Source organism: Sciurus vulgaris (genome assembly GCF_902686455.1).
Source record: "Sciurus vulgaris genome assembly, chromosome: 5".
NCBI lineage: Eukaryota > Metazoa > Chordata > Mammalia > Rodentia > Sciuridae > Sciurus > Sciurus vulgaris.
This window is the reverse complement of record NC_136465.1, coordinates 172,801,134-172,827,521: the sequence shown is the minus strand read 5'-3', so window position 1 is coordinate 172,827,521 and position 26,388 is coordinate 172,801,134. Positions and strand designations below refer to the sequence as shown.

The window sequence follows — 26,388 nt, the reverse complement described above, 5'->3', positions numbered from 1 at the left end:
ACAGTTTTTTGATTCTCATTCCTGGGCTTGGAACATAGTTGGCACTCAAGTAAATGTCCACACTGCAAACAAACTAGGACTTTTGACTCCCAGTTCAGAGAGTCTCAGCTCTGCCCCATTTCTGGAAGGGTATGCATTAGTATCTGTGCACTTCTACTTTTGAAGCTGCTTTCAGAGTCAGTTTACAAACTACAAAAGAAAGTAAGTCTCATTAAAGTCAGACTTCATTTTGACTCAACCTGAAAACCTATAACAACTTCAAAACACAGTTGTTTTTATAAAACAAATCTAGGAGCTGGGGGTATATCGCAGAGGTATACACTTTCCTACCATGCTCAAGGTCCTGGTTCTCATCCCCATGACTGGCAAAAAAAAAGGGGGGGGGCAAATTTACACTTTGTATACATTAACTATCCATAGCTTTTTGTGTGTTGAGGTGGTGTGGTGGGTGGGGAGCAAATCTACATTCAGAGAATGAAGAGATGCTCCTATGAAGACAATGAAGGAAATATGCCATATACTTCTTTGTAATTCATGACCTCTGTCCCTCAAAGGACTTATATTTTAGTTTCCAACTGAAAGATAAAACATAACACATAAAAAGAATAAAAAGAATACAAGGTAGCAGATAGCTGTTGTTGATTTATTCAAAATATTTACTGACTGCCTACTACAGGCCAGGCCTGCCTACTATAGGAGCAGTTTGGGGGATATAAAGACAAGGAAGGTAAAGGCCTGTCCTCACGAAACTCAGTCTTAAGGGGGAAGCCAAACACCCAATCCAGGACAAGCAGAGCTGTTACTCAGCAGATATAGACAGATGAGAACTTGATTGTGTATAACTGGCACAGGTTCTAATTCATCAACCATTTTTACTGGTTAGTGTCTGCTTATCCTTTCATTATAATACCAACTGATAAAATCTGTACGTAATTACTATATGAGAAATGATATCTGCCCCCTGAAATATTAAAAGGCTGAAGAGCAGGCGGTGAGAACTGATGTTTAAGGATGGTGTTGGGGTCTCCCTGAGTTTCTTAGCAAGCAAGGTCGCATATTTGGAAAAGGATGCTGATTCTAGGTGAGGGGAATGAAATCACCAAGGGGCCAGGGGTTAGAATTACTGGTCTGATTCTTCAACAATGCTGAAGACATGGTCTAGAGCTGTGCCACTCAACATGGGAGCCACTGACCACATCTGCGTTTAAAGCATCTGAAATGCAGCTAGCCTGTATTGAGATGTACATGAGTGAAAAATATGCTCCAAATTTCAAAAACTTAATGTGAAAAAAATGCAATCTCAGTAACAATTTTAATGATTACATATTTAAATAGTATTTTGGATATACTGAAATAAATGAAATAAAATGCTGTGAAAATCAACTTCACCTCTTTCTTCTTAGTTTTCTAATATGGCTACTAAAAAATTTTAAGTTACATACCTGGCTCACATTTGTGGCTTTTGCTTTCTAATCCTATTGGACAGGGATAGTTCAGGGAGCTTTAAATAACAGACTGAAGATTTTTAAACCCTCTAAGCAATGAAACACCAATGAAGGTTTTCAAACCAAGTGCTTGTGGTAGATCTGGGAGGGAGCAGGAAACATAAACAAGGCACTGTTTCAGGAAGACTAGTGTAGGGGCGAAACACTGGAGGCAGCTGTCAATGTCAAATGCCAAAGGGTAAATGGGCTACTCAGCTGGAAAGGATACAAGAAGCAATAAGCTGGGTGGACAGAAAAGGAAGAAATCAAGAGCAGGTTGAGACCAAGGAAGAATAACAGGTGCAAGTACTGAGGCCAGCCTGGATAATCAAAGTGCAACACTCATATGAGTGAGCAAGCTCAGCACCGTTCAGGTGGAATCTAGTTCAGCTTAGTGATAAGGGCGTCCAGGCAGAGGTACAAGTCAGAGAACAGAAGGAATGTCCTCTTCAAGAATTAGATCTATCTCTCATGGATCAAGCTCCAGAGAAGGCCAAGAGGAGGCAGGCAAGACTACCAGAAATTACAGTGTAACAATAAATAATAAATGCAAAAAAACTCATAATAAATATTTTCTGGGTGTTTGTTATATGCCCAAACTCTTACAGGCTCTGCAGATAAGGAAAAAACAGACATGGTCCTGAATCACAAGTTGTGAAAAATGAACAGGGGGCAGGGACCTGAGGGTGGATGGCAGTTGTGGAATGAGGTCATGAAGAAAAGTTTCTCTGAGCAAGTGACAATGTAATCTGAACCTCAAGTTGGCTGGGTGAGAGAGAACTTGAACCCGAACTAAAATGCATCTTTTTAATCTTCATAAAAATCAAATGGAGGAAATAAAAAGAACTTAGACGTACTTGTGTGAAAATGTTCTTCATTTCTAAAAACCAAAAATAGACTAATGTTGAAGTCTTAGGGATGAGCAGCCTAATCACCAGTGGTATTCTCCTTTTCTACTCTGTTTTGCACGTCCTCTCTGCCTTTCTTGCTCTGTATAATTTCGGAGGGAAAATGAAATGAGCATTCACTCTTAAAACCAACTTGAGATTAAACCTATGTCCTTGAGCTTCCCAGGTGTGTGGCTCTTAAGAGTCCTTTTTCTCATCTCTGGAACAGTAACGATATTACCTGATAGGTGTGAGGTAAGGATTAGGAAAAATATGTTAAGAGGCTGGGACATGGTAAGCATGAAATAAACGTTAGCTAACATTATCGCCATCATGAACAAATGGTATTGTTCTTATTTTAAAACATTTTAAGTGCTTCCATTTGAATGAGGAAAGGGTTATTTTCACAGCCATGACACTTATGTTCTAGTTTGGGAATTTCTATCAGAAACAACACTGCTAAAATAATGACGTTTGGGACAGGCACTTAAAAACTATCAAGAACAGTGGCTAAAGTGGTGCAAGCCTGTAATCTCAGTCACCTGGAAGGCCAAGGCAGGAGGGTCGAAAGTTTGAGGTCAATCTCAGCAATTTAGATAGACCCTGTCTCAAAATAAAAAATAAAGGTTGGCAATGTAACCCAGTGGCGGAGTGCCTTCGGCTGGATTCCCAGTAATAGCAATACATAAGACACAGATAAAATAAATTAACAGTCAAGAACTAAGAAAATATACAGGTATCCTTATTAACACCACTGATTTCAGGTGGTGCAAGCCTGTCTGATATGTGTTCTGGATGCTGGTAAAGGCGCACACTACATTCATAACCCTCCCACTACGGCAATACCTCACACCACAGAGGTAGGGGCAAGACCAAGTGCTACAAGCTCTGCTCCTTAAGAGGCATTTACATGACACTACCAAAAAATACATATAGTTTTAAAGCCAAGATCACTGAGGCTTCTTCAAATCAACAGGAAACCTACACTACTGAAATAAAAAAATAACCTCTATTGTTAAACTTACACAAGATGCTAAAATGTGCGACTTCTATATACCTTAACTTCTATTTGCTTAACTGTTGAGGTGACCCAATATTTTTTATTCACTAAGTCAACAGTAACAGAAAGGTCAAAAGATACAAGGGAAAGCAAGGGGCTAAAAGTCCCAGAATGGTAATCTGTGCCCAAAGAATCGAGGAGAGGCTGGTCCTCGAGGCGCTTCACAAGAGGCTGCCATTTACTGGGTGCCTCAGCCACTGGTGTATTTCGCTGAATAGGACATTTGTCCACCACGGGCCAATAAACCCGCTAGTTTGAATCTAAAGGGCACCAGACCAGGGGAAGGTGCAAGGCCCGCCGGGGCTGTTAGGAACGCCGTCATTCCTCCTGCCCGCTTTCCATGCTCCAAAGTCAGAAGAGCCTCCCCAAGCAGCCACACGCCCGGCGCCCCCGGGGAGCCCCCGGCCCGGGCGAAGCTGGGCACACGGCGCCTCCGTCACGCAGGTCCCGCACGCGAGCGGGGACCCGAGGCTCGGAGGCCTGGCATTGCCTCCGCCGCCGCCAGGCAGAGGCGGACGCAGCTCCGCGGGCCTGGGCTCTCGGCCGCGACGCCCGGGCCCGGCGGGCTCCCTGCCGCGGGGCCCCCCAGCGACGGGAAGCGAACTCGCCGCCCGCAGCCCACCCGGAAGCCCTCCCCCAGCTCACACCTGCCGGCGCGTGACGCGGGAGCCGCGCGCGCCCGCCCGTCCCTGCCCGGCCACTCCGGGCGCAGCGGCCCGAGCGCCGGACGTCGCCCGTGGCCCCGGCAGTCCCTCGACTCCCACCCACCTGACGCCAGTTTCACGGCGCGCGCCGGGCGCCGCCGCCCCCACCAAGCCCGCGCGCTCACGCCCCCTGCCCGGCCGGTTCCCGCCGCTCGCGCTCACTCGCTAGGACACACACACGCTGCGTCTCAGCGGGCCGGTCCAGGCCGCGCGCGCCCGCGGGCGCCCTCGCCCACCCGGGGGCGCCCCACTCGGACTGGGCGGTGCGCGGGGGAGGGGAAGGACAGCGCGGCCGACAGTACTCACCGCGGAGCCGCGCCGGCTCCGAGTGCGCGGCGTTCCGCTGTGAGGCGAGGCTAGGCGTGCGGTCCCCGCTTCTCCGCAGGCTGTGCGGGCGACGTCGCAGGGGTACTGAGGGGCGCGGGGGTTACTCCCTCCCGCTTCACCTTCTAGAAGCTCGGGGACCCCAGAAACTAAAAACAAAATAAACAAACTTTCCCCTCCGCCTCCCTCCCCCAAAACCACAACACAAACACTCGGGGGCCCGCCCAGTACCCCACTCTATTGGCCGTAGGGAGGATGCCTCCGGTTCTCACTGGCTGGCTTTTGTGCTCGTCAAGCTGCTGTTCCGCCCCTCCAAGTCCTCGCTGCTGCCGTTGCCCCTCATTGGCTAAGTGCTTCCCGTTTGACGAGCTAGGATTGGCTGAACGACCTGCGCCAATCACGCGGAGACACACCCCCTCAGCATCCCAGAGGCCGCTTCCTCGGTCGCGGACCCAGAGAGGCAAAGGGGAAACTAGAGCATGATGGCGGCCGAGCTCGCTTGGCGCAACCATCGTCTTTTTTCTTTTTTTAGCTCATTAATGCCTCTCCCAGGCGCTGTGTCCTTTAAGCTCCTCTCTCCATCCAGTACTGCCTAATAACGGAATCTATACGTGCCGGCTCCTAGATTTATCCCCACCGAAGTGCTGAGTGTGGGCTGGTCGAGCGTCATTGGACTATCAGGATGTCGCTCGCAAGTCAAATCCTCAAACTATTGGTGGGACAGCAAGAAAGCCCGGCTAACAACAACGGCTAATGCCATTGGTTTGACTCCACAGAGTTCTTTCCTGGTACTTTATTGGGCACTCAAATGCGTTCCTCAGACCCGGATTTGCTGTGCTATAGATAATTGTTTAGTAGGGAGCTGGGAACGATTCTGGTTAGTTGACCTGTAGTAGAAGATAATAATGACTGCCATTTATTGTGCGTGTTTTGTGCCAAGTACTGTACTGAGTTCTTTGCAGAGATTATCTGGTTAAACCTGTGTGTTATACACTGTGGTTTACAGATAGGAAACTAAGACTTGAGAGAGGTTAAGAAATTTGCCCAAGGTCATCCAGGTACAAAGTAGTTGCCTAGCCTTTCTTTGTGCCCTGTATCTGATTCCAGAGCCTTCACTCTTTTCACTATGTTTTAGTGCCTCTATATAAGTTCATAAGCATATCCGTCAATCAGCCCAATAACTTAAAAACATTCTATTCAGATGCCAAGTTCCTCAGTCAGTTTCTGGCAGTAACACTGTTGGAGACTACCTATAGCAAGGTTTTCATTGCCTCCGCTGCATCCTCGTCAACACCCATTCCTCTCCACCCTAAATTAGTCTTGATCTTTGCATGACAAATAGCCTGCATCTATGTTCATTTTTTTTCAGTTTTATAAATGGACATTTCTACCACCCTTGTGTGCCAAGAACTTGTGCGTGTGTGCATGTGAACACACACTAACTCTGACCATCCATCTTCAGATTGTTCCTCGGAGAGAGTCCTCAAGAGCTGGAAAAAGGAGAAATAAAGTTGAGCGAGAATGAATAAATTGCCTTAGAAATAAATAATTGATTGCATGCAAATGGAAAAGTCTCCAGCTCCTGGAAGTCTTCCAGGTGAGCTGATGCCGAGCAAGCCTTGTGCTTCTGGCTTATGGCCATGGGTTCTTTTCTCTGTGACAGCTTTCATCGCAGTGAGTCCACATTTCAGCCAGGGGAGGGCAGGATGCTTAGGACCCATTGCCAGAAGGCCAGCCCTAAGCCTTTGGGACTGAAATGATCTCCAGGAGCACAATGCTGGACTCTAGCCCACATTCTGTCTTGGGTAATTAACATTTTACCATCCCAAATCCCTATCCCCTGTAGCTTCAGTGGGATCATGGCCCTTGTTTCGCTTCCTAATCCAAGCTGTTGTGTAATCTCATTGACACTGCCTTAATAATAAAACAACCACTGTAACACAATAATAACACGTATGACCTTTCAGTAAAGGAAGACCAAGTATTTCACAAATGCTAATTAAGAGTAAATGGCAGGTATTCCCAGCGCAACTGCATGGGCAGAAGAAAGATCACGAGTCAAATTCTAATAAAGTTTCCAAGAACTTGAATCCTTACAACTCCACACACATACCCCATACTAGCATGAGCATTTTGAACCAGAAAACACAAAGAATGCAGGGTCCAAAACCTTCCTATTCTTCAAAGTTGACTGATTGTACCCCTATTTTAACCCTTAATATAGTGCTTGGTTTTTGTTGTTGTTGTTTGGTACTGGGGATGGAACCCAAGGGTTTTAACTACTGAGCTACATCTCCAGCCCTTTGTATTTTTTTGTTTTGAGACAATGTCTCACTAAACTTCCAGGATGCCTCAAAATTGCAATCCTCCAGCCTCCATCTCCCAAGTCACTGAGATTATAGGCATTCACCACAGTGCCTAAGTGTTTAGTTTTATATTTAATTGTTGGATATATCCCAATTGTAAGTTCTTTGAAATAGTCTCTTTCATCTTTGTATCCCTTACATTGCTCTGATCATAAAAGTTTCTAAAATAGATCATTATTTGGTAAATATTTAGTGAACGTGTGGAACACTTTCCTAGGGAACAAAGGTTGCACACCTTCCTGGTGGTCAGGAACCTTAGTCTGGGAGGGATCAGGCAACAGGTACACAGATGATCACAGTGTAGTGCTGGGACAATTTGCCCTTGAAGCATTTGGGAGGAACAGGGTTTTCAATCTTGGAAGGACAGAGATGGCTAACCAGAAAAAGTGACATCTACAAAGAGAACTGAAGGACAGATGCATTAGCAAGGCAATAGCTGGGGGGTGTGTTGTGACCTGTAGCATTTGCTCTCTGGGGTTGGGAAGCAGGCTGGGAATATCCGGGAGCAACCAAAGCCTGTATTCCTATAATCTTTGTCTTTGAAGGGCCTTCAGTTACTTGACCATTCTGCCTCACTGTGCCCCTTTGGGAGAAAGCAGGAAGCCTGAAACCCTGTCATGTTTGCCCACTTGAGAATAGGGAAATAATTTTCAAATAAGATTGCTGTTTTCTGATCGTAGAAGTAACACTGAGTAAATATATACATTTACTCAACTTAACATAGCTTCTGTATTTCAGACAATATAGGAAGTTAAAAAGTAGAAAATAAAGTCTTTCTATAATCCTATCCCTATAGCCACCCACCCATTAAGGAGAGTGTCTCCCCCAGACTCTTCATGACTAGATCCACACATGAACTTCTTCCAACAGTGGGATGTAGTGCAGGGTCTCATTTGGGCTCTGAGAGCTCTTGTTACTCCAGACTGAAGCTTTGAATGGATACTGTCCTCATTTTCTGCCTGGATAAGAAGGAAGCCAATAAATCAATCAAATATTTATCACAGAGGATGAAGGTTTCAAATTCTTGTCCAGGTAAGTGTTAGGACTTTGGGGCTTGCTCAGCTTGGTGTGAATGTACAGCTAATGGGGCCAGGATGTCTGCTGAGCTCACCCTCGCTGCCCTAGGTCTTTGAGGCATGACTTGGTGGCCGTGAACTCAAACCGTACTCTGAAAGGCAGCCCAGGTCAGAAAATGTATGCTGGGGTGCTCTCCTGTGCTCCCTCCCTCTGCTTGCTACTTAAGGATAATATTTTTTGTTTGTCTGTTCCAACCCAACCAGAGTTGAGTGCAGGAAGACTCCTCAAGCCTTGCACGTTTGTGTGCAGGACACGTGCATTGTGTTCTTGGAGCACTATACTATTCTTAGAGCTCTATATGTGGTGCTCCATTGACTTGGTGTTTTGCTGGAAGGGAAGACAGATTTAAGGAGTGATAGCTGCCTTGGATGGCTACCAAGAGTGCTCCAAGCCATCCAAAGCAACAGTCTTCCTTTTTGTCCCTTGAGAGATTATGCTGTGATCTCTGCCCTTGACCTGGACAAAATCCAAGGCAATGAGGATTTTTTGGCGAACACTTCTTCAATGACCCAAGCTTGGGATGATATAGCCAGCTGGATCTACTCCAGCTCTGATTTCTGTGGCACAGAACACCCTCCACACTTTGCCCTGGCCTCTCATTGCTATGAGACATTTGGCAGGGTTTGTAGAGTATTCTGCAATTCTCAAAGCTCATAACAATAGGACAATCCCTGTCAAGAAACCTAATCCAAAATACAAGGGGACAGCTGTCAGCTGATACTGCTCACTTGGGCCTGGGTGTGGCAATAGCCAAAGACCAGGATCAGTGTGGGAGAAGAACATGCTGGTGGGTGCCAGTGACAGAGGGCATGCTCATAAGTATTTATTGCATGTCTGGTGGCATTTACTGTGCAGTGAAGCCCATGAGATAGATGCTGTGCCACTAGCAAATCACCCCCATATTTTATGACCACACTTCCTGAAAGCTACTTGGTTAAACAGCAAACCCTGGAACCCTTCAGCCTGTGACCAATGCTAGACACACAGGCAGGGTTTCACAAGAGGACAAAGAGATGTTGTTAATAATCACTGCCTTGTCCTGGATATGTGCGTGTGTCTGTCAGACCCTACACTGGGGGCTTTACCTGGATGGTGGCAGTTAAACTTCACAGCAGCCATAGTTATCCCCATTTTCCAGATAGGAAAACAAAGACACTGAAGGACCAAGTAACAAGTAATTTGCTCCAGGTAGTTGTTGAATCCACAGTTGAACCCGGGCAGTCTGACTCCAGAGAGTGAGCTCAGAACCACGGAACTGTGATGCCCAGAGATGTGTACAGTGACAACTCCACAGCCCAGTTGGGGAGACAACCAGCTCCCAGTGAACAGTAGCCCCCGCAGCCTTTATTTGCTTAACTCCACCCTCTTTTTCCTGTAGACTCAGGGAAAGAGGCACACCTCTTCCTGGCTAAGTTGCTGCCTCTGGTGGTTCTTCCTATGCACTCCAGTTGTCTTCTACTCTCCTTTTGCCCCCCTTCAGAGAGTCTCCTTCCTTACTTCCCAACTTCTTAAACAATGACCAGTGACTCTCTCCACCCCGACCAAGCTCCCTCCTGTAAACCTGGCTTCTAGCCCTAATGCTACTCAAACTTGTTTCTCTAAGCTCATCTCTAACCTTTTTTTGTGGCCAAGATCCAAGAGACTTTGCCAGCCCTTGTTTCCATGGCTTCACCACTATGTTTTACTCTGAGAATCTTTACTTTACTTCCCAAAATAGCCAGCTTTCCTCCTACCTCTACAACTGTTCCTGCTCTTTTTCCTACCATCTCTTTCTCCAGGCTCCTTCAAAGTACCCGTGTAAGCTTCCCTCCTTATGTGGTCCTCTGAGGGCGCAGTGTGGGGGGAGGCTGGGTCATTATCCGGCCTTCACCTCGAACATTACCATCTCTGTCTCTCCATCTCCAGCCTTTGTTCTGCAGCCTGCTTACGTCTAACTCTCTGCAAGTTGCATAAACTCCCCAGCTTCAGTTTCCTCGGTTCTAAAATGAATATATCAAATCACATTTGGTATTCTCAACTCCAAGATAATGATAAAACCTATTATTTTAAAGCATATACTCTGGCAGGCAGGACTGGCTATAGAATCGTGGGACCCAGTGCAAAATGAAAGCTCGGGGCTCTTCATCAGAGATTCTGAAGATTTTCAAGATGTCAATGGTAGGACATTAAGCCAAATGCGGACCCCTCACCTTCTGAGTCCTATGGGAACCTCAGGTTTCACGACCAGAAAATTGGCCCTCGTGTGTTTCACATGGATTAATTTATTCAATCCTCATAACAATCTCAGGAGGTAGATATAGATGAGGGAAGAAGAGAAGAAGTAACTGCCCAAGGTCACACAGTTTTTAATTGGTAGATATGAAAAAAATCATACCTACATGTTGGGGTCATTGTGAGACTCACAGGAGAAGGTGCCCAGTGAGGGAAGGTTTCCTCCAAGGGACTCCTCAGCAGAGCCATGCCCAGCCCTTCCTCCGTGAGTTTGTCCATTCCTACTCCGTATCTGCTGCCAAGTGTGCCCCTTCCTCCTCATCCTGCACCCACTTCTATACTTCCACTCCCTCCTCGCCTTCTCCAGGGCTTCTAGCAGAGGAGCAAGGCCCCAGCTCTGCCTCCCTCAGATTCTCAAGACAGTGGCCTCTTCACTGTCTTGATTGCTGGATGCTTGGAATTTTACTAAAAGAGTTCTATGTAGGGTCTGCACCTCCCCCTGGTCGCCACCCCCAGCTCTTGGGAGATCCTGTCCTCCTTCCGGGACTCTGCCCTGACCTCTACCCCCAGTAAAGTGCCTCCTCTGGGTTCCCACACTTCCTGAGCTTCTCCGCCCTAACACTCGCCTCCCTGTGTCCTTCCCAACCAGATGCTGAATATCTTGGGGACAGAGACGAGTTCTGTCTTTTCACAGCTCCTGGGGCTCAGAAAATTCTCACTGAGCTTGTTCAAATGAAGGAATGAATGAATGAAAGTGGTAAAGTAATGATGGTTAAAACTCTGGGCTCTCGTATGTGCCTTGGCAAGGGCAGGACAACTAATGGGTATGTCTGTAAACTGATGACATGGGCGGAAACCAATGACGGCTCCCCAGTTTCTGTTGGGGGAGGGGACTTCTGGGATTCCTCTTGACATAACACTGACAAAGATGACAGACGTGACAGTTGGGAGATAATGTTGGGAGCAAAGGCATGGAGGACAGGTGTCCTAGGTCAGAGGTCAGCATGCAAGTGTTCCTGGTCTCAAGCCAGCCTGCTACCTATTTGGGCACCTGCCTGTGAGGCAAGAACATTTCTTTCTTTCTTTTTCAGGAAGGGGTTTCACTATGTTGCCCAGGCTGGTCTTGAATTTGTGGGCTCAATCCATCCCCCAACCTCAGCCTCCCGAGTAGCTAGGATTCTAGGTGTGTGTGCCTCTCTGCTCTACCTTAAAAATCGTTTTTACATTTTTATTTATCTATTTATTTGGTCTTTGGTGCTGGAGATGGAACCCCAGGGCCTTGCACATGCTAAGCACACAGTCTACACACTGAGCTACACCCACTGTCTTGGTTTTTATATTTTTAAATGATTGAAAAAATTTAAAGGTGTAATCCTTTGTGGAACATGAAATGATGTAAGATTCAAGTTTCAGTGTCTGTGAAGACTCACAAGCACTCAGCAGCACCTGCTCTTTTACAGCTGGCCTGTGACTGCTTTGGTGAAACAGAGGTCACATGTCTGAGAAACCTGGAGTATTTACTCTGGCAGGAAGAGCTTGCCCGACCCCGCCCTGCCGTCTGTCCCAGGAGAGGGACTCGTGCTTCCAACTGGCCACAAGGTGTCAGCCTTTCCCCACAGTGCTGCCAGCCGCCTGGGCTCCCCCAAGGAGCCTCAGCACGCAATGCTCTTCAGGGCCACCAGCTGGACATCAGGCTCTTCCCAGTGCAGCCAAGGGACAGCCAGGCGGATCCATTCCTGGGAGAGGTAGAACAAAGCTGGGAGGGTTTGAAGTCTGTGCACTGGGCACTGGCATGGCTGGGAAGTCCAGTGGCTCGGTGCAGGGTTAGCCAGCCTCTCTGGAAATGTTGTTTCTTAGGTTTTACTTTATTTATTTACTTATTTTTGTGGTGCTAGGGTTGGAACTCAGGGCCTCACCCATGCTAGGTGAGCGTTATACCACTAAGCTATATCCCCAAGCCCTGGTTTAGGTTTCATTTGTATTTTATACTCAAAGGATCCTCAGACTAAAATTAAATATTTCACTCAAAACTATCAATCAAGAAAAGTTGTGGGACTTTTGTGCCACCGGCTGATGCTGCAGCTCTTTCTGAGGTACAGCGATGTGTGCACAGGGTTTCTGCCAAGCAGAGCTTTCACAAAGGGCAGCTCTGGCAACTTTTCTCTACCTTTTAAAAACCTGGGCCTTGAAACTTCCTCCCCGTAAATAGGTGATTAGCCCTGTGCCAGATTCTCAACTGCAAAATTGGCAAATATGCAGGGAGGGGGCAGGGAGAGAAGCCAGGAGAGACTGTTCCAAGATCTGGATCTCACTTGCCTAGGTAGGTGCTTCTCCTGAGTTCATCCCTGTGCTGGGGTACTCTATGTGACTATGCCTCTGGCCTCAGGGCAGCACTCCTCAATCATTTGCATGGATACATGAGGAAACCCAGGTTCAGGTCTTTAGCCATTTGGTGGCACAGTCAGGATTCCACCCATCTCTCTCTGTCCTGAAGCCTGTCCTCTCCACCACACATGCAGATAAGGTCCCAGCAAGCAACGTGCAGTACACCTGAAGACCAGCACCTTCCTCCCTCATCATGTACCCCAAGGCTTGGCACCCAGTGTACATGTATCCATGGGATGAACAAACAAACCAGACTTCCAAACCTGCCACGAACTCCCTCCCCGTTCAGTCATCTAAACTCCAAGACGCCTTCAGGAAGAGATGCTGAGCGCAGGAAAAGAGTCACCATGATGGACTCTTCCTCCTCAGGGCCTGTTCTTGCCTTTGACTTCTTTCCTCTTCCAGGTTCCCATGTACTTGGTGGCATCTGCAGTAGGTCCTAACAGGTCTCCCTCTATGACTTGGACATCTGTACCTGAATTTGCATTTTAGTAACTATAGACATGGCCCTGACTCCTAATTGCTTTCCTAGATGCAAACTAGTTCCTGACTGGTCACTTGGAGAGAGGCCACTTAGTGCAGTGAAAGAGCTACAGGATGTCCCGTAACTGACTTTCCAGCCCTCTCCATGACACGTTGGGTGGCTTTGGACAGATCTCACCTCCAGGAGGCTTCTTTCCTCCTCCCATTTCTGCTGGCATTTTGAAAGGACACAATTCAGAAAGGGCCATTTCTGAGCAACCAGGCACCTGGAGCCCTGGTTCTACCCAGTCTGAGGCCTAGGAGATGAAGACTGTCCACTTACGACACTCAGTGAAAGAAGAAATCCTCCTAGAGGAGGGACTCTAGCTAAGCCCAATCCTTAAGAAATTAAGTAGCAAACAACAGGATCTCGTTTGACTTCATGTACATTGTAGCAAATCAGGAACAAGACTGAAAGGATCATGATTGATTCTGGAAACTTCCGAATCTCCCATTTATTTACTTAGTACTGAGATTTGAATCCAGAGCCTCATACATGTCCAGCAAATTCTCTACACTGAGCTACATCCCCAGCCCTTTTTGAGTTGTATCTTTGAGACAGGGTCTCACTAAGTGTCGCAGGCTGGCCTTGAACTTGTGATCCTCCTGTCTCAGCTTCCTAGGCAGTCGAGATAACACACAAGTGCCATTGTAGCTGGTGATGCTTCCCCAGTTTGTTAGTCTGGCTTATTTTCTTTTTCAGTGACTGTCGAGTCCTCAGTCTTTTAACAAATAGGTGTGAAGCAAATACTGCATTCCAACAGTGAGCTAGACAGATGAAGTTCCTGGGTCCAGAAAACCTGTTCTCCAGGTTCAGGTGCCCCAAGGAAGAATGGGTATCTATGATGCCTGACTGCAACACATGGTATCTGCCTTGCTCCACAGGTGGGAGAGGAGAAGCCTTGAAGTTCATGCCTATGACGTCTTCGGGCTGACCTTGCAATTAGCTTAAGAACACTCACGTTGGCACCCTTCTCCCACCTTTGTCTAAGATGCGCATGCTCCCAGCCTTGGTCAAGCTTCACTTACTGAGCTCAGGGTGTCTGTCCTGTGGCAAAGCTTGCACAGCTGGAACAGCAATGCAGATGACCAATGACAGCCTCTGTCTCTTGGGCAGGAAGGTGTGAGTGTGGCACAGTGCGGTACGCCAGACGATAAGCTGAACCCAGAGAGCACGGCGGGGCTAATTAGCTACAGAGTGGGCTTTGTTGATGTTTACTCAGAATGTGGTCGTGACAGCCAGGTAGCAATTCCTTGGCCTGATTTGAGTTTGGAGGTTCTCTTGCTGTCAGCCCTGGCTGCTTTTGGAACAGGACCACTGCTGGGCAAACAGGCACACCCTAGGGCACTTTCCATGTGGGTTGTAGGTGAGACCGAAGGAAGAGGAGCAGATTGGGCAGAAGCCTGAAGTGGAGGGAGGCAGATGTGTGTACAGAAGCACAGCCACTCTGGGGAGGACATGGCAGTGAAGAGCTAAGTGAGGGAACCAGGATGGGGCTGCACAGATCTATCCCAGAAGTCAAAATCTCAGGCCCGTCAGCCAACCTCTGACGAGCACTCTGTCCAAGATAGGAGGGCAGAGAGCCTTGGAAGTGCTTCCAAGAAGCCATCTGTGGCTGCTGGGGCCACAAAGTAGAAAGCAGGGGCCTTAAACTGAGGGGATTTACACCCCCTACCCAGTGCATTGGAGACACTTTGGCATGCAGGTGTCTCACACCCTGCAGTACCTACCATGGCCCCTCCCCAAACACAGAACTTGGCAGCTCCAAAGTGTCATTAGTGCTGAGAGTCAGAGCTTGGGGTGCAGACTCGGATCTGCATTTTATGTGATGTGGGACTTGGGAGAGTGGTGTACCTCATCTGAGAAGCGGTGATGACACCTCTCACGTGGCTCACCATACAACCTTACGAGGCTCGTGCCCCAAATAGACATGAGAAGTATTTGATGACTTTGAAAAGGCCTCTTTCCTGGGCTATTCTTAGTTTGAGACCTGCATGTTCCTAAATCACCTAGCACAGTGATTTAGTAGGCATTTAATAAAAGAGAAAAGCAGAGTGGTAGGGGGCGATAAAGAGCCGACTCCCCCCTCACCTCTTCCTCCTGGTCTAGGTCTCCTTTCTTGTTTAGTCTTTATAGAAAGTTCTATACAGGTAGACTGTCTTGGAAGTGCCCTTGAGAGATCAGAAGTAGGACTAACCATATCCCGAGGATAGATAGCTGACACAGGTGCCACAGGTCAAGGGACAGTCTACCAACCCCATATAGAAGCTGGGCTTCCTGCCCTCATGGGACAGAAGCCAGGGTGGTAGCCCCACCGGGAATTTGGCTCACCAGAAGGCTGCCTTCCCCAGGGCTGCTCTAGCTGCTATTCCTTAACCTGCAGACTCTGGAGTTGGAGGGGAGACGGCAGCCTGGGGCAGCCAGAGTCCCACACGCAGGGCCCTTCTATAGCCCTTGTGGGGGTGCTGCCAGCCTGCAGAAGCCGCTGTTCAGGGTCCAAGGGCACCATCCACTCCTGAACCTCACCCAGCTGGGAAGGCCAGATGTCCTCTTGAGAGGTGCTGAGTGAGAGAATAGTTTACAGAATATATGCAAGTGCTGGAAAAGAGGCAGACACACCCAAAACGGAGACGCCAGGAGCAGAACAGCGTGGGCTGAAGCTTAGGCAGATAAGCAGACACCAGGAGCAGCATTTCATGACGCCACAGTCCTTGGCCATCTCTGCACTATTGTTTACTGAGCATTTTCAGAGCTGGAGGGGACCAGAGACCATCTCACCCAGCCCTCTGTAAGGATGAGGAACAGGCTAGAAGGGGAGGGTCCTGCCTTGTGAGTCGGCACTCTGCCACCCACTGAATCGCTTCCTCTTCAACATATGGTTTCCCCTTAATTCTTTAAGCCCCACCTTGGCACACAGAGAAACTGAGGCAGAAAGGAGGGACTAGCTCTAGGCTGCAGTGACTTGGAACTTCCACAGGACCCTGCTCGATGTCAGGGCAGAGGAGAAACCTGGGCCTGCATGAGGGAAAGAAAGAACTGTAAACCGGCCAGCTTCCCTCCTGGGGAGGCACAGGCCTGGCTGTGCTGCTTGCTTAGGTATCTTGTGTTCCACACCCCAAGGGGACCACTTGGAGCTGAGGTGTGGCCCCTGCTGCCCACATCACCCCTGCCCTCCGCCCTGCTCTGCAGAATGAGATGCCACATGGTCAGGCCTTGGTGCATAAGGAAGCACTTTCCCGAAATTTTGTAACCTCACAAAACCTCTGGGAGGCTGGCAGGGGTCCCCTCCCCCACCGCTGGAAGCCAACCTCAGGACTGACAGAGAGCCTGGGTCAGGCTCGCCCTCCCTCTCCCTCTCCACTGCCAGGCAGGCAGAACTCTCTGCACAGACTGCTGTGTGTCACCTCTACTCCTGTGGCCCAGTGAGCCCCTGCATGCTCTTATCAGCCACCTTGCAGACATCTACCCCAGCCCCCTGTTCTGGTGGCATCCAGGGTACTTCAGAAGGAATGGGACAAGGTTTAGGTTGGAGGTCAGAGGCCAAGAAAGGCTACCCTGTGGTCTTTCATGGGGCCGTCAGCCATTGACCTTCCATCACGCTGCCTACCTGGACTCTGCAGTTGGGCACTTTCTCCGCTGTCTTTTCACATGTTTCCTCAGTCCCTACCAGTCCCCAGAGAGGGGGGCAGTGTGGGATGGTGTACTGGGTGCCCTAGGCCAGCACTGTGGCAGGGGCCACCTGCTTTGGGGAGGATGAGGCTGATGAGCACAGCCTGACATGTCACAGGAGGCTAAGGCTAGTTTTTGGAGGGACCAATGACATCTGAGAGGAAGGCCAATGCTCTTGTCCTTAGAGTCCAGTTCCCCATCACCTGGGGCCCTCCCTGTCCCTTCATTGACTGCAAACCCAGGCATATTGAAGGGAGGCCCAGGCCAGGCCCTCTAAGAACCCCGTGGAGGGGCTGCAGCAGGCACCTGTCCAGGAGGCCTGGGGTACCAGGCCCAGTCTTCCCAGTTGGGGAGGGGAAGGGACTTTCGCATGGACAGGGTTCAAAACTGCCACTGGCTGCGGGAGGCTGGTGTCTTCCCCTCTGTTCCCTTCAGAGCCCAGTGTAGGACTAGGCTAGGAGGGCTACTGCAGCCAGCACCCCAGCTGTCCCAGATGTATCTCCCACCTGTAGTTCTAAGGCTGCACCAAGACTGGAACCGGGACCCCAGGCTCAGAACGCTGTTCTTCCTGTTAGGGTGACCAAAAGCACCAGGAAGCCCAGGGAAAGACTGGGCAGCTGGGGCTGCCCTGGAGACTTCGTCCCAGTAGGGCATAAAGACATGACCCTTGCCCCACCCAGGGACATGTGGGGCAGGGCTGACCCGATGGAGAGAGGGGCCAGTGTAAAGGAGAGCAGACTCTGGGCAAGTTTCCTGTTCATGTAAACAAGGCAGCAGTGACCCCTCTTGGCTTGGCCACCACAGTCTGGAGGCACATGATGGTCTTGAAAGTCTTGGGACTCTCCCATCTGGATTCAGGCCCTGAGGCCCAGATGGAGGCTGCAGGCGGGAGGTTGGTGAGGTCTGATGTGCAAATTGGTGCAGGCTGCAGCCTGTGTTCTCCAGGGCACAGGATGGGACAGGTGGGCATCCACAGGTTCTGCAGCTCAGGAAATAACACATTTGCTGGACTTGGCAGGACTGGGACTTGTTTTACCTGCGGAGACAAAGGACACAGGCAGGGAATGACAGGGTGAGATGCTCAGCAGATTCGCCTCTAGCCCCTATTCTGTGGGCTGTCTGCACCTCAGATTTGGAGGCTAGGGTTACTGCCTCCCTTCCAAGGTGCCCATCTGGAAAGCAGGTCAACAACACACCCAGGAAAGCAACAGAAAGAGTCCTCCTACCCTGTCACCCTCAACAGGATCCCCATGTGTTGGGGATCTGCTGTTTCCTGACCAAAGAGGGGTGGGGTGACGGAGGAACTTCAGAATCAACAACTACAACCATGAAGTCTTGCCTCGAAGTGGTTCACTAGGCTGATATCATGGGAGATTCCATGGGTGTCCCTCCGCTGGATCTACCAGCCAGCAACAGTGCAGCGCCTGGCCTTCCAACCTAGTCTCAGCCTCTTCTACCGCATAGCCCACTGGGTTGCAAGAGGAAAAGCTGCCCCTTGGGAGGGACCCACAGCAAGCTGGGTAGCCAGCTGGGGGCAATTGAAAACAGAGGAAGTGGTGTGTTGGCACCAGCAGCTGCTCCCCGCCCCCAGCCTGGGCATCCACTTCTCCGAGGCTGGTGGTGTCTGCGGCCAATTCCTTCTCTGTCCCATGCAGGGAAGGGGGTTTCTGCAAAGCCCACCTGACGCCTCTGGCCCTGAGGTGCCGGCTGCTGGAGACAGAAGCCTCAGAGCACTGGCTGCTCCTGCCATTTCCTGCCAGTTCTTCCCGACACAGCAAGGGTGGCCTCCCTGGGGCTCACACCACCTTCCACATCACTTCAGCTGTGAATTTAATTCAGGTGGCGTCTGCCTCCCCTGGTGAACTGTTTGCAAGAGACACTGAACAGAGCTGGACCGGAAGCCCTGGCACCACAGCCCCTTCTTCCTGCCCCATACACGCTCTGCAAGGCCACTGCTCATGACCAAGGTCTGCACCCTGGTAGCCACCGCCTCGTCTGGGCCAGAATGAACTCACTTTGGGGGACTTACTGCAAATTCAGCTGAGCCCTCTCCTTAGTGTTGCTACGGCTTGGGCAAGTGGTGACCTAGCAGGAGGTGGGAGGGGAGACAGGTCACCTTTCCTGGTGCCACTGAGGGCTGTGTCTGGTGTGGTTCTGCTAGTCTTCAAATTCTGCCACCCTAGAGCCCTTTGCTGCTGTGATGGACACAGGGTCTCCACTCCTGCTCCTCAGCGGCTTGGTTTATTTGCTTGGCCTACTAAGCAGATGCTGAGTTCTGGAGGCGGCCGTATTTTGGAGGCAGGTAAGCAAAATCAATCTCCAGGCCCAGAAGCAGGGGGAGCCAGGGCCCCTGCTCATCGCTCCTTCCTAGAGAAGACTGTCCTCAGCAGGACCTGCTCCCCCTTGTCTGGTGAGGCTGGACGCAAGCCTGGAGAGACCCCTTATGCTCCCACAGAGAGACTGGTTTGAGGGGAAATTCTTTGTGTTCTCTCATTCCATCAGTGCCCATTTATTGGGAACCTACCACGGTAGGGGAATTGAACCCACTCAGATCAATGGGGAAGAATACACAATTGAGCACATTTTTAAAAAATAAAAAGTGTGTGTGGCACGGGCAGAGGTGGCTAAAGGACACTTCTGAGAGAAAGTCAAACTTCCAAGGGGATACCACTGAAATGAGACTGAAGAGAGGGGTGTGGAGTAGGTGGAGAGGGCCACCAAATGCAGAGGAACGGCAGGAGGAAGGGCTGGGGCATTTGTCTTCAGAGCTGGCAGGCAAGGTGGAGAGGGGACAGGGAGGCAGGAACATGGATGCAGAAGACTGCAAGGGCAATGGATCCCACCTTCCTGCAGTGTTCAGGGCTGTGACTTCCCTTTGTGGGGAAGCTTTTTCCTGATGTCTGTGTGGGTCTCTCCTTCCACTCGAATTTCTGCTGAGATACTCCTTTGGTCAGAGAGGCCTTCCCTGACCACCCCTGACGAAAGGGTCATTCCCCTCCCCTGCTCCCAGATCCCCCCGCCCTAACCGGCTTCATCAGGGAGGGGCTTTGTCCATTCTATATCCTGTTGCACAGGCACTTAGGACAGTGCCTGGCGCAGAGGATATCCCATAGACACCTACACAACAGGCAGATCCAGGGGCACCAGCAAGCAGGTTGGGGTTTACACCATACTACCAACCACAGGAACAAGGGCTGCCCTGACTGATGTCCATGCCTCACTCGCTGGTGCCTCCCTGAGATAGTAGGCCCTGGCCAGGCCCAAGAGAAACTGGAAAGGCAGAGGGTTCTGATGTCTGCCAGGGAGGATGAGCACACGCCTCTTCTCTGGACTTGAGTGGGACTGGCTGCTCCGAGGACGCTCACGTCTGTCACCCTCACCCCTGCGTGTGATCAGAGCCCCCACTGGTAATGGTGCTCAGACTCGTCAGATCAGACCACAGGTCACATGCACAGGATCAGCTGGGGCCTGACCCACGCTCCTCAGGGGAAACCCTGAATTATGAAACCCCACATGACATGTAGCACTTGAGTGGACACAGCCTGGAACAGGTACCCACAGTTCCTTAGGAAGCTCTGAGCTCAGGAAGCAGCTCCCCAAGAGTTCATTCCTGGCAGGGTCCCAGATTTCCAGGAAAGGCCCTGCAAGGCAGAGGCCACCCTGCCCTTTCCTCACTGCCTGACCTTGGGCACAAGGACCTTGAGGCTCAGGGATCTTGATTGTAAGACATCATCAGCAGGATGCTTGTAAGACTGCTCCAGTTCTGCGTGGGAAGCCCTGCATGTTGTGTTTCTCTTAACTTTCTTAAACAATGTTGGCCATGTCCAGCTACCTCCCTGGTGGAACTGGTGGGGTTTCAGGCACAGCACCTGGAACCTCCTCCCCTAGCCTGTCAGCTCCCTCCAGGCACAGCCTTGCCCGAATCTCTTCTATGTTGCTGTGTCATCTGCTGGTCTGAGGACACTCTTCACTGAAAAACTAGATGGGAAAAATCGGGCCTCTTGTTTAACCTGTGGATTCCTGAACCCAGCCCAGATGAATTACTACCCAGGCTGTTGTCCCTGAGGCTGGGGATCTCTGCCTGAGACAGATTGTCCTGAACTCCTGGATGGCAGGCTAGAGTGAATGGGTGAGCTCAGCCTGCACTGGAGCAAGTCCAGCTAAGGGAAAAGGCAAAAGGAAATGATGCTCAGATTCTGCCACTAGAGGGGGGGCTGTGAGCCTTCGAATCACCAGGTCTCCCCCAGCTCATCCCAAGGAAGCGATTTCCCTGAGGTTCTCCCAAGGGCCACACCTGGGTTTGCAAAAATTTGCATGCTGTTTGACAACTATATACTTCTTATCAAGCAATTTTACAGGCTGTCAGCTCTTTGCTTTTTCTTTCTTTTTCTCCCACCCTGTCACCAACCCACATTCTCCCTTGACAAGAGGGCGCAGAGACAGGACAGAGTGAATCAGCTCAAAGGGACCTTGGAAACCCTCCCCAGATCATCCCTTCCTCCTCTAGAAGAGGAAACAGCCCCAGAGAGGGAGGGACATATTCAGGAATTGGGGGGTGGGTGGCAGTGTGTCATGAGCTGAGAGACATGCCACTGTGCTGATGTCCATAATGTTCCCTGTGGGAAGGGGATTTCTTCCCTGGATGGCGGCCCTAAGGAGAGGCTGAGGTGACTTCCTCCCCACCACAGCTCTAGACTAGGAGGGTTACTAGTTCCGCCTTGGGCCATGCTGTTAGGGGCTGGCCCTTTTCATATCCAGCTGTCCTACAGCTGCCCCAACAGGGGACAGGGGGGAGGCACTGAAGCATCCTAGCTGCATCAGTGTCTGGGGGGTAGTGGCTACTAAGTGGGGCCTTCAGGAGGAGCCCCCTGTTTCTCATCCCTGCCTTCAAGGAAGAAAGAAGCAGAAACAGCAAGCTCACAAAGGAACTTGAATTTCAGGGCCTCAGGGATGGGACACCCATCTGGGCAGGTGACAGTGGATTGCATGCAGCCCTGTGTTTCTTCCTGAGGATGGAGGAGGGCGACAGCTGGAGCATCTCCTGACTGTGTGCCAGCCTCTCTTGCCCTCCTCTCTCTCTGCCTGGGTGTCAGGCCCTCTAGAGAAGGACCTCCCAAGGGTGACGTCCCAGTCTGCTTGTCTGATTCCAGGGCACTCTGCAAATGCTCAGAGGCAGGCAGCAGTGGCAGCATCTACCCAAGTCATCCAAGCAGGAGAACCCCAGGCTGAGTGACACACAGGAGGCAGTGGGAAGGGACAAGACATGGGCCTTGCGTTTCTATGGAAACAGTACCTCAGGGTGAGGGGCCCAGGGAAGAGGAAGCTTCCACTTCACTTCCAGTCAGGACTTGGGAAACAGCCCTTGTAGCTGGGCTTGCCCCTCCCCTTCCCTGCCAGGTGTTCACCATGGCAACCCTCCTTCCAGCCAGAGGGACAGAGCTGCAGCAGCATCTGGTGTTAGGGGAGCCAGGGAACCCAGGGGAATGGGAATGGGAATGGGGATCAGCTACCCCTCCCCTGACCGGATATGGGTCTGGGCCCAGGCCTGGGTTTAAATCCCAGCCCACAACCACTTCCTATGCCCTGGGACCACTTACCCACCTCTCCCAACTTCCACCTGCCACCTCCTGGCTCAAAGGGTTATCTGGAGGGCAAAGGGAGAGTGTAACTATACAGGGCCTGGCCCTGCTTAGGAAAAGCTTCCAGGCCCAGCAAAAGGTCTTCACGCTCCCACTGTGCCTGTATCGGACATGCCCAGGCCTGCTCTAACTTCAAGTGAAAGTAAGCTGGGCACAGTGGGCGTGCCTGTAATCCTAGCCACTCCAGATGCTGAGCCAGGAGGATACTGAGTTCAAGCCAGCCTCAGCAACTTAATGAGGCCCTAAACAATTTAGCGAGACCCTGTCTCTAAATAAAATGTAGAAATGGTCTGGGGATGTGGCACAGTGGTTGTGGTTAGTGCCCCGGGTTAATACCTGGTGCCAGAAAAAAAAGAAAGAAAGAAAAAAAAAAAAAAAAAGAAGTGAACTTATCCCACAAGCACCACCTGGGCGTGTCAGACTTGGTAGCAGGATAAGAGCCCAGGCCCTTATTCTGGCCAGTGAAGGAGCCTAGTTCTCATCGCCATAAGCTCCCAGCCATGCAGGGAGAAATCTCAACACAGAAATTCTTCCTCCCAGGCATGCTTAGGTGAGTAAGACACCATGGCAGCCTGCGTGTCATAGTCTCTTAAGAGGCCACACAGGAGACTGCTCCGCATGTGTCATATAAAATGGACTCGCAGGACCTTCCCCTGCCCTGTTGGGCCTGGAAGTATTTTAAGCATTTCCTAAGCAGTTGTAGACCAGGGTCTTGAGGGAATCCCAGAGAGATGACCAGAAAGAAGCCACCAGCACCACCATCAATCCCTCCCAGAGGACAAACCCACTCATCAAATAGACACAGAGAAAACCAGTCAAACTGTTTAAGCAGGAAGCTGGGCCAGGTGCTGGTGGGGCACAGGTGAGGGTGGGGGTGTGTTTGACCAGATTAGATCCTGATGACGGTGATCTAGCAAGGAACGAGGTTGGCCAGAGAGAGCCCTAGAGTCGGAGTCAGGCCTGGAGTCGGAGCCTTTGCCCTGCCCCTGCTGTGCTGCAGCCCCATCTTCTGCAGAGACCTGCCTCGCTTCTTTCATTTGCTGGACTTACTATGAGGACTGGTCTGAATGCCATCTGGCTGGAGTAGTAACAACCCACAGGTGACGCCATGCCCACCACCAGGTGAGCACCGGGAGGAACCTGTACCCCTCCCATCTCTCAGAGAAGAGGAACCTGAACCCAGAACGGCCACATGTGCCCAGGGACACCCGGTGGATCAAGGCCAGAGGAGAATGGAAACTGAGAAACTTCAGACCCTGGAGCTCCTGCTGTCTCTGGGCCCACAAGCCACTCCTCTGCAGACATGAGCCAGTGCTCCTCCAGGGGTCACGTCGGGCCCCGGGAAGAGGGCTCACCTGAGACGTTGGCACTGGAACCCTCGTTGGGGCCTCTTCCCCATCAGAACTCCACGTCGGTGCAGGTCTCGGTGGAGAGGGAGCTGGCCCTGCTGTTGGGGGGCTGCAGGCCTCTTGGCCCGGCGACTGAAGAACCTGCTACCGCTGAAGTGCTTGCCCTCCTTGGCTGGGGTGGTGCTCCCGTTGGCGGCATCTCTTTTGCCATTTTGGGTAACTGCCTCTCGGGATTTGAGCCTCAGGTCTGTGTGCATGTGAGAGGTCATCCTGCCATCCTTCCAGCTCAGATCTGTGGAGGGAATGGGATCCACGGGGGGCAACACCTGCTGTATAGTAACCAGGTCATTCAGGAAGCTCTCCAGGCGCCGAGCCGACTCGCCACCTCCGCTGCCCTCCTCCTGCCCCTCTGGGCTGCCACCAGCCTCCTGCTGCTGCCGGGCAGCCCAGCGCATCATCTCCCCTGGTGGGTGGCGGCTGCCTGCCACCAAGGCATACTTGGGGTTGATCAGCTTGCGAGCCACGGTGGAGGAGTGGCTGAGGCCAAGTCGGTTGGCACCTCCTTCCAGGCCCAGCTGCTGGAACAAGTTCACTTCCTCAGAGATGGCGTATAGCTCCCGGAACTCCACATCAAAGGGCTCCACGTACTGCCCCGTCAGGAGGAGGAGAAGGTTCCTGTCCACGTGGGAGGAACTCCAGGTGAATCTGGGAAGGTGAGGACAGAAAAGCAGACACATGTGCCCAGGTCTCTCCCTTGCCCTGCTGTGGCCTCCCCGACTCTCCACTGCCCCGCCACAGGCTTCTGCACCCTGCAGGACAGAGGGCACAATTCCACCTTCGTGCGGGACTGCTCTCTCCACTAGCCCAAGTCCTCCCTTTCCCCAGGTCGAGGCCTCAGATGCAGAAAGCAGGCAGCAGATGCAGGGAATGGGTGTGAGAAGTCAGGCCTGAACCTGAACCCAAACCCGGCTTCTACTCTTGTGTGTCTTCTGCAATGGGACTCCCAGGACCTACGTACTAAATGTCATAGCACGATCACGTAACTCAGAGTTGTTGTGAGACTCAAAGGAAATACCTTCTGTAAAACGTTTACCTCAGTAAACACACATTTAATAAATAATAACTGAGATGCCATCGATGCTGAAATTGTGCCATTCCTTGTGGGGTCTTTCTGAAATTTGAAGCACTTAGTGTCGCAAAGCCCCGTACTTTAACCTCAAAAGAGGGATTAGACCATTTATTAATTGTTTTGTGTGCTCAGGTCTCTTCTCGCTTAGGTTTTAATTTACTTGGAGGACAGAGACACACACATACAGATGCTCACGTTCTTGATAATTCACTCTGAAATTAAACTCCTGGAAACACCTGTCCATGCCGTGCCTCCACATTCCACCCTTAATCGGGTCCATTCTACTTCTTGCTTGACCTGGTTGTCAACTAGCCTCCAAATGCAACTGGTTGCCGAGGACCATGAAAAATAGCCAGGGCTTATTGTCCAGTAAGAGTCAACACTCTTTTTTGGAATAATCCATCAACCAGGAAGTTTGAGGGAAGGATGGGGCAGGAGGCTGTTTGCCATCAGGGCAGATGACACCTCCTGAGACTCACCACTGAGAGGCCTTGGTCTAGCCCCTTCCTAATGGTTCCCATGAATGAAGGGCTCCTGGGCCCTCTCTGACCCGGCCCAACTCACCTGTAGGATCCAGTGGCTACTTTGTCACCATCTACCATCAGGAACCTCGATGACAGGGTCCCTTTGATCTTGCCCATGGGCATGTAGAAGCTGACGCCTGTCACAGAGCGGACACGGATGTTCTGTTGGGAAGAGGAGAAAGGCACTGTCACCCTTTTGGGGAGACTGAGTCCCTGCACTGGGGCTCTGCCTGGGCAGAGGGGCCTTGTGTCCACAACCCCTCCTACCACTCCCATCTTCACCAGGTCCTCTGCTTCCTTCAGCCTTATGATGGATCCCCCTTGGACAGCAAGAGGAAGTCATCAGCTCTGCTGCAGCATGGGCAAGTGGCAGGGAGTGGGGGATGTCCCTGCCTATTCCAAAATTCCCCGGAAGAGAACCACAGCCCTGATTTTGACCTTGACGGTGAAGCCAGTGATTCTGCTGGCAGGGTACCCCAGGAGCGGACCAGACTGCCTTCTTTACACTCGACAGCCACGGGATAAAACTCAAGTGTGGCATTGATTTAGCAGCTCTCAGTTCAGAGGCAAGGCTTTCGACAGAAGGGGTGGGATCCTGAAACTGTTCTCAGCACCTGGGTCACGGCGGAGGCACCGACTCACCCGAATACGGAAGTCAGCGAGCTCCAGGCTCTTACACATCTCCAGGAAATACTTCACTCCCGCCTCGTCCAGGATGATATACACTGGGACCCGGCGCTTAGAGGCGGCATCCACAATGTCTTGGAAAAATTTCACCATCAGTAAAGAGGATCCATGACCACAGCAATGACCTGGACAGGGAACGGCACTGGTGAGGCATGTTGTGACACATGCCTTTGGAAACACACTTGCCCAGAGAGGACCAGCTTGCCAGGGGGCAACTGGTGGCCAAGAGTAAAAATCCCACCTATACCATTCCTGGGATTCTTCAGGTCCCCACCCATCTCTGACCACATCTGAGCCCACGAGAGGGACCCCAGGGTGCAGGCCCTGCTGCATAGAGTTCATTCTGGACAAATTCCCACTTTCTGTCAAT

General features: G+C 51.0%; 2 protein-coding genes across 2 annotated transcripts in view; both read right to left on the bottom strand.

Moving 5' to 3' along the window:
- The window catches only part of TNRC6B (trinucleotide repeat containing adaptor 6B), a 255,936-nt gene extending 250,854 nt beyond the window's left edge, over nt 1–5,082 (bottom strand). The window contains 1 exon segment of the mRNA XM_079140810.1: nt 4,442–5,082. The gene's annotated coding sequence lies outside the window, so the exon portion shown is untranslated.
- Nucleotides 5,083–13,572: 8,490 nt separating this feature from the next.
- The window catches only part of FAM83F (family with sequence similarity 83 member F), a 33,551-nt gene continuing 20,735 nt past the window's right edge, over nt 13,573–26,388 (bottom strand). The window contains 8 exon segments of the mRNA XM_079140794.1: nt 13,573–17,726; nt 23,685–23,727; nt 23,731–23,784; nt 23,786–24,383; nt 25,372–25,493; nt 25,974–26,099; nt 26,101–26,121; nt 26,123–26,143. Coding sequence (XP_078996920.1) covers nt 17,677–17,726; nt 23,685–23,727; nt 23,731–23,784; nt 23,786–24,383; nt 25,372–25,493; nt 25,974–26,099; nt 26,101–26,121; nt 26,123–26,143 — 1,035 coding nt within the window. The 3' untranslated portion in view covers nt 13,573–17,676.